At 34.3% G+C, this 11,606-nt stretch overlaps 1 protein-coding gene across 1 annotated transcript; it reads right to left on the reverse strand.

Moving 5' to 3' along the window:
• Nucleotides 1–769: 769 nt before the first annotated feature.
• Nucleotides 770–11,173, reverse strand: LOC123532580 (uncharacterized). The gene is made up of 9 exons (XM_045314041.2): nt 11,070–11,173; nt 9,291–9,373; nt 5,760–5,831; nt 5,057–5,192; nt 4,541–4,638; nt 3,057–3,134; nt 2,585–2,816; nt 2,136–2,423; nt 770–1,030 (listed from the first exon to the last, which is right to left on the reverse strand). The coding sequence occupies exons 1-9, from the start codon at nt 11,116–11,118 to the stop codon at nt 786–788; spliced, it is 1,281 nt and encodes a 426-aa protein (XP_045169976.2). The 5' UTR covers nt 11,119–11,173; the 3' UTR covers nt 770–785.
• Nucleotides 11,174–11,606: the final 433 nt, after the last annotated feature.

Below are 11,606 nucleotides of genomic sequence, written 5' to 3' on the forward strand. Positions count from 1 at the left end.
TATTTTAGTTCATGATGAATACCTTGCCATGGTGTCATAATATAAATAAAACATATTTAGTTACAATATAAAGCCGGTTCTTGGAGGCGTTAGGGGATACCTCTCATGAACAGACAATCAGACTAAGTCTGCCTTTATTTATCATGGTTGCATTCTAGCTTCCAAAGTACTTCCTAACAGACATAATTAACTATCACAAGAGCAAACTTTCAGTGGCGTGTGGCGACTGTAGAAGCCTCCCCGTACTTGTTGTTAAATTTTCTGGTCTTTTAGTCTTTTAAAATAATGCAGTACATTCAGTTCATGTGCAATAGAACTCCGTTAAAGACGGCGGGATGCAAGCTTTGCTAACAGTCTTGGCAGCCTTTTGATTGACCTCCCGCTTTGAGTGCGAGGGGTCATGGGTTCGATCCCTGTTCGCGTCATACCAAAGACGTACAAAAATGATACAAGCAGCTTTCTCGCTTGGCACTTAGTATTAAGAGGATAGTATTGACCTGCTCAGCCTAGTGTCAGTATATTGAGACTGGTTGGGGTATCATGCCACGTGTCTACGGCGTGATATTTCAGTTAGGCAGTACAGTATAAAGTCACTGCAAGTAGACACCGTCGTTTATAGGACTGACAAAAATTGGGAAAAAAAACATTAAACCCGAACACACACGCACCATTTTGAATGGCGTGCGAAATGTTTCTTTTTAGACAGTTACTATCGAGACTTGGTTTACTATAACCAAGAACAAGGAACACAAGTTTTTGTTACGTAAAATATATTTTTGTAATATTTATTTTCGTTCACATATATAACTTCCTTCTTGATTGCAACTTTTATCGTGCCATGTAAACATTTGTTTAGGATCTTTAAACATGCAGACACAGTCTTGGTCATGACCATTTTTCAAATGGTCTGGCTGACTTCTACTCCAATCGGCTGCTGTGTTATTCCAATCGTGACCATTTACCCAGGAGAAATGGTCATGGTTCGAAAAATCCTTTGCTCCTATCCAAAATAGGTCGTGACTTTGGTATCCTAAAAATATATGTAACGTATACACTTAGAACAAAATATTTCTTTCATCTATCTCGTTTAACAAGGATAATAAAACCTAGAAAAATACATGTTTCGTCCTCAGGCAAGATATTCTTCTCTCTTGCGACCTTATCAAAGACTGCCATTTATATTCACTATTCTTTTTCTTTTCTTCTCTCTATTTAGTCATTTGCATTTGTAACACGTCACCGTCCATTGTTTTTCTGGAATCGATACTATATATCGTTATATGTCGAAGAAACAACTTTGATTTGGATCACCATGGAAATTTTTAAATGACCAAAGCCATTGGACAATATAAGTATCCGCATGAAAATGAAAATCAATAAGTGTCTAAGTTAACGCTACGTTTCTGGGTGAAAATATGCAAGTATGATTGTTTTACCCCTTTTTACTGAGACAAATAAGCATAAAATCGAAAGATTGTTAAACATTGTCCTGTACATTGGTGCTCGTACGCATCCGAGTCTATCGGCTCGTCCAGTATGTTTCTTGAAATTGGTACTCGTCAAAATATATCGCCATAGTCTACAGTAGAATGTTAAATAACCTAATGTTACAGCGGTAATATAATAAACACTAGTTAATAAATTTCTGGCACTTTTGCGAATCATAAACTTACTCAGCCTTATATTACCTTTTGTCTCAAATTAATATGTAGCCTATAATCACAAACATGTTAACCATTGATCTCGGTTATGCAAAGATTATTCTCCCGTTATGCCTACGTCTAATAATTGTACCAAATGTGAATGTTTTAACATTGTGTAGTTATACTGAGTTTTACAAAGTGTCGCTTGTAGGTGGCTTCTAAGAGTGCTACATATTTTAAGGAAGTACATTGTTCAACTTAGTCATCTGAAAACCAATTATGCATTTTACAAACAAACTATGTACAAATACATGGACACATGTATAAAACTATCGAATTTTAGAAAAATTAAATTCTGCCTCTATATGTTAGAGTCGTTTTTTGAAAAGAACAAACAACTAATAAGATAATTAATAAAGTTTAAATGTTTGAGTAATAACATTTGATATATTAAACCTTGAAACAGACAGTAACGTGTGATTATTATCATACTAGAATGACTGGCAAGTTCTTTCCTCATTAAAAGAGCTTTGTCGTGAGTGTCTAGGACAACAAGATCCGCTCCATGTTTTTTACATTCTGCTCGTGCGTCATCCCAAGACAATGGTGTATGATGAAGTACAATATGTACACATAATTGCGCATGTGAATTTTGTAAATGTGCAAAACCATCTTTGGCATGACAGTGGAAAGAATGACCATGTGTCGTTGATGACTGAGATATTCCAGGTGTTGTAGATATATGTGATGGTCGCTTACTTGACGTTTCTGTCTTTCGTACTGAAAAAAAAACATAAAATATTGTATTTCGTACTCATTAAATGATGATAAATCTAAATGGATTTGGTCAAAGCAAGGACCCGCGTACTTTATTATCAATTGATACTGATGACAATTGACAACCTTTTTACAAATATTTTGTTAGATAAATAAAAATATACCGTGTGTTGTGGAAACGTTTTGCCAATGAAGTGAAGTAACTGTCGATAGTTCTGTGGGATGCAAAGTTGTATTTGCCTCTGTTGTCTGTATCTTATCGTCAGTGGTAATTGGATACGATGACGTCATAGAAGCATGTGTAGGCGTCATGCAGTACTCATTACAAAAATCTGTATTGCAACATGTGGGCACACATTTAGCATTCATTGAAGCTTGTGACACTGTATTACATGCCTGCAGTTCAGTCGAAAATAGAAATAGTTAAGGCTATGGATTTCATTTTTCTGGAATTATTTACATTGCCAAACGACAAAGATGTAGATGTCATTATTGCGGAATTCTGACACGTATCATTTGCTTATTTCAACTGATATGTGTGCTTTAGTTATGTATCATAATTACAGTACATTCGGCTGTGGAAATTAAGGCAGTAAGTAGTAATTTAAAATCAATTAAAATTGTGAAAATAATTACCGACTGTTTCCCACAACCACTTTTATAGATTGTCTCAGGTAGTCCAGCGAATTCTTTTGGAGAGTGCAGCAAACATATCTAAAATGTTATGCATAATTTGGTAGAATATATTTTTGCTCCATAACATTACTATAGATATGTGTTTATAACTTCAATACAAATGTAACGTCATTCATACATACTGAAGCCGTGTAACATATCATATTTTTATATCTACATTTTTATCGTTTATGTACATTATTGTACTAAATGAATTAAATGCACTGATTTTTTTTCCGTCTTGCATAATAGTGTTTTGTTGTTAAACATTCAAATTGCATTTCTCTTGTCCATTGGAGTTATCTTTTATACAGTAGGGATTCCTCAGGTCAAAAGGTTTCAACAGAGTAAATAGCTTTTATGGATGATCAAAACTAAAATTTTGAAAGTCTTAACACGATGGCTTAAAATTCAAAAGTTAAGAAAGATGTAATACGTATTGATTCCTATATTATACAATTTGTATGCGTTACAATTATTTTTCATATCAAATGAAGACTGAAAAAATCGAATTGTAAATAATATTGCTACGGTCGCTCTAGTACAGCCTCATGTTTCAAATCAATGTCTGGCAACTGCGTCAGGGAGTCGACTCTTCGACTCAGTGGTTAGAGCAATGGCCTTCCATCCGTGCAACCTGGGTTCGAATCCCAGCAGGGGCTTTTTTAAATTTTAAAATTCTCTCCTTTTTCACTTTTGTCACGATTTAAAATGCGGAAGATGGGCGCTAGGGATTGGACTTTATCTAGTGCTAAAATGGCACTTCTATGCCAAAATGACATTTCTCGTCATCATAAATGTTCACTCTTTAAAGAGGGAAAGTTTTACGGTCGCTCTAGTAGAGCCTCATGTTTCAAATCAATGTCTGGCAACTGCGTCAGGGAGTCGACTCTTCGACTCAGTGGTTAGAGCAATGGCCTTCCATCCGTGCAACCTGGGTTCGAATCCCAGCAGGGGCTTTTTTAAATTTTAAAATTCTCTCCTTTTTCACTTTTGTCACGATTTAAAATGCGGAAGATGGGCGCTAGGAATTGGACTTTATCTAGTGCCTAAAATGGCACTTCTATGCCAAAATGGCATTTCTCGTCATCATAAATGTTCACTCTTTAAAGAGGGAAAGTTTTACGGTCGCTCTAGTAGAGCCTCATGTTTAAAACCAATCTCTGATACCTGCGTCAGGGAGTCGACTCTTTTGTTCAGCGGTTAGAGCATTGGCCTTCCAACTGTAAGACCCGTGTTCGAATCCCACTAGGGGCAGTTCAGATATTTCATTATAAAATTCTCTCCTCTTTCATTTCTGTTACCCTTTGAAATGCGTATGAATACGTAGACAGAAAAATTATTTATTCTGTTTGATATAGGCGATACAATGAAATAATTTAAGAAATATTATATGTAGTATGTATTTCTGAAACAGATATTTAAAAAATCAAAACAAGTCTTACTTCATTCTGTAAGCAGACAGCTACATTCGTGCAAGCCTTTGGATCCAGAAGGGCGTCACATTGGAAACAATATGGTCCACGTTGTTCAACTGGAGCAGCTACAATATGGAGATAGATATAGTTGTATGTTACCAGTGATACATACTTGATATTATATTTCAAGCAGCGCGTCATAAGTAAATCAACAGCTTTTGAAATAAATAACATTTAACAGGTGAATTTGAAACATAAAATAGTTCAGATATTTATTAATTTGAAGAAGGCTAATGGTCATCTTTCAAGAAAAAATATTTGTCAATATAAGAAATCTGCGTTGAGTTTAGGGTACATATAAGCGAATGGTGGGTTAAAGACTTTACTAAATGTGTGCGTTTACTTATTCAGAATTACCACATGTATAAACATCAGAAAATTTAAAGTAATCTGATCCTATATTAATTAATTGTCAAATTTCTTTTTACAACCAATAACTGAATGTTGCTATAAATTGTAGGTCTTCTTTCAAATCTACTACACCTTTGGTTCCGCATCCTTGATTGTTACAGAAATCACCATGGCAACATTCAGTACAGGTTGAAATGTCAACACTGCTCCGTCTTGTTACATTACTCGATAGCTTTCCAATAAATTGGTCTCGAATGACATTACAACGCTAAAAATATTAATTTCTAATCAAATTTGATAAAATGTTCAAAGATAAGTGTGAGACATTCAGTGCTTACTTTCATGGATGTTTAAGCAGTCAGTATAATAATTAAATGATTTTGTTATCTACTATTATAAATTATATTTGGAAAAGTAGAAAGATGTGTCGTTCAGATACGTCGTAATTATTCATTCAAACCTTCGGCCTTCGTAATTAGATTACGATGTATCTTAATTGAAAATCGTGTTTTATTTGCCAACAAGGCACGCAAAACTAAAAATCTATTTCCCAATTGTAGGAAGTTTAGTATTCCTATGTTCCAAACTCTTATACGTTATGGCATGCCGCCGAACGAAGTAGGTTACAGATATGCATAATTGAACATTCATTTTAAATCATATAAGTGAAAGATTGGCAAAATAAATAATTAGGTAACAGTTGATAAAAATGATCAGCATTGCCCACTGTTTTACATAATGTAGTTTTAAGATGTTATGCCAATCACATACTATTAAACGGATATTTTAAGTATTTGTTTCCATCCTATTTCAACTAAAGTATACAAACAAATACCTTATAATACATGCAGCCAGTATTATATGAAATACTTCCACTTGTCGTAACATATTGTTCGGTGAAACAATACTGAAAGTTTGAAAAAAATACGTAGCTATAATAAGGTAAAGAAAATCATCATATTGCATTTTAAATGTCAGCTTTTTCAAGTACCAGTTTCCATTAATTGTTGATTTTCTTAACGTAGTGGACCTGTGACGACAATCGACAATATCCGTGTAATTACTTATAAGACAATTCGGTATTCTTCGCAAGTAAATAAAGCCCAAAGCGCACACGGCTTTCCGTACTGAAATCTTATAAAGAGTTAGTAATTATCACGATTCCGCTGCTTAAAGTAATTAAACAATATCCTGGTAATATGTAAACTGTTAAATTTAATCATTTTATTCCAAAGAGTATCATGAGACATGGACTAGAAATATCATTGTTCAAATTCCCAAAAAAGGAAATTAAAAAAAGATGTGAATTTGTAAAGGGGAACTTTTGTAGGAATAATACACGTTCTTTGTACATTAACGTCTGCAGAAGCCCACAAGAACGTTTGTGACCGAGACCGAAAGCCGAGGTCACAAACATATCTTAAAGGCTTCTACAGACGTTAATACACAAAACAAATGTGTATTGTCGCTATTCTTCCATAAAACAACATTACACGACGACTAAATGTATTGTTTTCATAGGTGATGACTTTACGATTCCGGTACATTTTAATTACCATTCTTTTTGTTCTTGGAAACGGTTAACATGTTTTAGATATCCATATCCGGGGCCCAGTATTAATAACACTACCAAAAGCACGTTCTGAAGGTCTTTAAACGATCTTTTTTTCTATCTATGTTTATTACAAACATTGCCAATAGTTTTTCATATTACTTAAGAATTAGTTGAACAGGAGCTCAATAAGTACACATATTGAGTACGGATGAGTACGAACTTAGTGACAAGCCTTGAAACATTTTATATAAATTCTTTGAGAATACCGACTGATTTACATTTAGTTATTTTGAGTAAGAACAAGCCTTTAAAAATTTTTGATATAAATTCTTCTCAAAATTAGAGAAAGACATACCGGCTGATACTTATCAAAATCATTAATATGATTCCTAAAATCAAACAGCATCCACGATAATCTACAAAAACTGAATCGGCTCTGACTTATATACGGTAAGTAAACGAGGGGAGAAGCAAGTACGAACATTGTTGGAGGCAGTGCATTTGGCATTGGTCACTGATACAGCAAAACCTTCTATGGATTAGATTGCATCTTTATTGCTACAAAAAGTGGTTATTATGGAAAAACAAGACACAGACACCAGCTGTTAATCTGCGCAGAAACATCTATACGTCCTTGGGAAAGCATTTCAAGAAAAAAAAAATCATGTATCAACAGCACGTGAATTGCCTTGTTTGCACACAATTTTCTCCCATTAATACATCGGCGGATCCAGTGAAAAAAAGTGTTAATAAACATTGTCTGGTAATATTGACATTTTTTTCTGTTTAGAAAACGAAACTCTACAGGAACAGCATATTTTTGTATAAATCATACTGTAACGTGATATATTCCCGGTTAAAATTAAATAACAAGCACTTAAAAAAATATGGACGGGTCAATTATTCTGTTTTTGTGTATAATTACGCTTTGTTATAGGTTTCAAAAGAGAGACATGTCACTTTACTGAAATTCTACTTACTCTTTTTGATTCTTAATTTCCGAAGGGGTTTGAAAAAGAACTGACCTCAAGGTAATTATGTACATTTGATAAACCGGAAGTGATTGAGTAATGTCACTTGTCCAGATAACGTTGAATAAAGCCTGGATTTGGCGTACGGAAATGAAAATCATTTTATGAATGAATGGCAACCCGAGAATAAATTTATTAGCAACGTTACAATCTTTCTAAAGTTGAAATATAAAATCAAAATAAGTTAAATGATTCAAAATAATGACTAAAAACCAGTGTTTAATCATGGGCAGATATCTCAAAAACAAGCATAGGCTCCTATACCTTATTTCATCATATTATATGTCATATGTTATTTACGAATGTGAGAAGTGTCATATAGTGGAAAAAAATAATCGCGAAAATGTTATGAAAATTGAGATTTTCCCAAAGACTTCCATTATGGAAGATAAAAAGTAAGGGTAGATTTACGGAACTTGCGTTGGGTCCTAATTTTTCCAATCAGTCTAGCAAAAAAATCAAGCAAACGGCCCTATACTTTTTATTGTTTGCTGAATTTTCTAAGTATATTCTAGGTTGTTGTTGTTTTTTGTTTTTTTTTAAATCAGGGTTTTGTCACATTCTACATTGTTGAAAAAATTATCAGAACGTGCAGAACTACCTTAAGCCCAATCATAAAAAGGGACTGATTAAAGCGATTGAATACCGAAATTATTGGTAAGATTTGAAGCATAGAACGCAGTTGTTCGAAATATTAATTGGCTGTTAAACTAACCGCCGGTTAAATTTTGATTCAAAATACTATCATTGGTGGGAAACACTATGAATTTTGATTTTATTATAAAGATTTTCCAGTGTTCATAATTCGTAACTGATACATTTGCTTTTCTAAGTCTTCTGAAATGCCGAAAAAATACCCTAAAAGATAATCAACCTTTAGCTTAATCGCCTGTTAAAGTTACGAACAACTGGCCCCAGATTGAAATGTGTGGATTAGTTTAATCATAGAAAAATATCTCAATAACAAGCACACGCACCTATACCTTTTATTTCACTATATTATAAGCAACATGTTATTTCGACGGGAAATTCATTACTCTTTATAGAAAACTCTAATTCCGAAGGTTTGAAAATGAATGATTTTCCAAGGGATTTGACATTAAAAACGGGTGATTTAATTCACTTGGGTTCAGATAATTGATCAAATCATTTGGCGTACAAATAAAAACATTTATGAAAGGGACCCGAGCCTTTATAATTGTAATTTCTAACGTTACATTCTTTTAAAAGTTTTTCAAATAAGTTTAAAAGTTCAATAATATAAAAACATGATTAATAGCAGATATCAAAAGCCATTGCTCTATACTTATTATATATTTACAAAGTTATTTCATGTGAAGGCATAGAAAAAATAGCCCGCGAAATATGTATGAATGGTATAGATTATTTGAAGATAAAAATAGGTATTTCAAGAACTAGCGTTGGCCCTAATCCCAACCCACTCCAGCCACAACCGAACCCCTATAACGCTTTAATTGATTCTGATTTTAAGTCAAATTTATTGATCTGTTGTTGTTTTAATAAGGGATTTGTCAATTGTTTGTTGAATAATTTTCAATGCAGCCCTTACATCATAAAAGGGATGTATAAGCATTGATACCAGAAATTTGATAAGTTAATAACTGTTCAAATATATGGCGTATGTTGAGAGAAAGCAAATTACCAGTATCTTTTTTTCTAGAGGAATACTACACACTTTAATAAAGTTAATAAACTGGCAGCAGAGAATGCCACCATGTAAAATAGGTCATATCTAAATAAATATAAAGATTACTATTACCTCATTCAAACTGCATACAGCTAGTTGTGCACATGCCTCTGGATACGGAATGTTCTGACATTCAAAACAGCGAGTTGCGTCACCTACAATGATTATAAATACTCTAACTAAAAATGAACTATAATACCGAATTGAAAAAGGAGAATGGTCAGCACAACATCACACGTGAGCGGAAACGTGAGTAGTATAAAATCTAAAAAAGATAATAGGTAAGGGTAGATTTCTCGAAATCAGAGAGCAACACAAACACAGCTGTAGAGCCATGCATTTACAAAGTATGCCCACAACAAAAAGAAGCTGTAACGGAAAAATATTACAGACGTGCTGCTTACAGCAAGTACATTTTAATTTTATGCACAATATAGATAGAGCAGGAGGAAGGGGAAATGGGTAGTAAAGGGGTAGGGGAAGGAATTGAAGGGAAAGTAGAACTAGGATGAATATATAAAAGGGAATGCTACCTTCCTTTATCACAGTTACACTACAATGTAAATGTCAACAGCGCAGACACTCATGTACAAAAGACACACACACACACGCGCGCGCCACTAATTACATAGATAAACAGACAAGTAAAATATAATAAAACAATAGGGCATCGCCCCTAGACAAATCAATAAGCAGGAGAAATTAACAATCGGGCACCTCCTCAGGATTCCGGCTGGGCATGATAACCTACTCATAGTAAAAGGTGAGGGGATGCCAAAGCAAAGGAGCGCAATTACAATGGGAAAGGATGGGGCGACAGGGGGAGCGAAGAGAATGAGGGAAGAAACAGACAGAAAACAAGTTGAAAATAGGGGCACCGCCTTGGAACGGTCAGTAACCTATATAAAGGAAACTGGGGGTTGGGGGGGGGGGGGGTTAAACGCGTTTAGAGCATGCCAACCTCGCACTTACCCTATTTTCAACAAGTTAGGAAACACAGTGTAAATAAAATCATTCCCCCCTGAGAGGAAAGGTTCTAATATTAGTGAAAAATACCAGATCATATTAAGTAAAACATAAAATTAAGGTAAATCTAACTTAAGGTATAATTAAACCAATGTACGCAACATCTTGTCTGTAGTCAGAGCACCAAGAACCTAAATTTTAATACCAAGACTAGAAAGCTGCAAAACAAAATCCACTCTCTCTGTCCGTTTTATGTATGATTTAGGAGAAAAGATCATGGAGTATTACACTTTAATAGTCATCGCACCATCAAAAAGGAAAGCGTAGCGATTAACTGAAGACGGGTAAATCACTAAACATGCACTGTGCGTCACGATTTTTGCATAGTATCCTCTTTTAATAAACCTTTTAACAAATTTTACAAATATCTGATTAAAATAAGGACTTTAATTTTCCGAATTTTATAAACAACATCCCAATAGTATTCCGGATGTGTAAGTCCAAGTTTTAAAGGTGTGTTTAGGTTAGATGAAACTTTGGAAGCAAATAACGCATCCAAGCATACATTATAGCAGACTGAGTTTTGACTGAGTCTGTATTGACAGGCAACAACCCTCACGCCCCATAATACCGGCTGTATCGGAATTTTTGTTATAGTAAAATTTTAGTGTACTCGATGATCCCAGAGGACCAGAGAAATTTAGCATTGTCCTGTCTTTAGGCCATGGTATGGTCATCAAAGTAAAAGATCATCATAAAACCATATCATAGCTTATTTTGTTATTTATAGTATTAAAGTAGGATATGTCCAAATGAGAGGAGAACAATGTTTGCCTGTAAACAAAATAACACATATCTAACCATGAAAATAAAGTTTGAACTTACATCGCTTCAAAAAAGTAAACAGAATTGACAATAAAAATATCTGTTTCATTCCCAGGATATTCTCTTACTTTATACGACGTCGGATGACCTTATCTTAAGGTTATATAATCGTAACTGATAGGAACAGAGGTCAATATCTCATATCACGATAGTGACTAAATGCCGCACAGTCAGTCGTGAAACAATGTCAATATATGGATTTAATTCTAACTTCTAATGCTTTTATAAGGCAATACAACCGACCCCTCAATGCGTGCGGCTTTCGTACTTCTTAAATTCGCACCGTTTACGCAAATATATAATTACGTCTCCCACACAACTATGTGGACGGAGACATATTTTTTTACTCCTGTTTGTGTAGGATTTAGGAGAAAAGCATCATGGAGTCGTACACTATATTAGTCATCGTACCATTAAAAAGGAAAGCGTAGCGGTTAACTGTAGACGGATCAATCACCAAACATGCACTGTGGAAACACACACACACACGCACACACACACATATATATATATATCTGTGTGTCCATCTGTCACAAA

The sequence above is a fragment of the Mercenaria mercenaria genome, chromosome 11 (genome assembly GCF_021730395.1).
Source record: "Mercenaria mercenaria strain notata chromosome 11, MADL_Memer_1, whole genome shotgun sequence".
Taxonomy (NCBI): domain Eukaryota; kingdom Metazoa; phylum Mollusca; class Bivalvia; order Venerida; family Veneridae; genus Mercenaria; species Mercenaria mercenaria.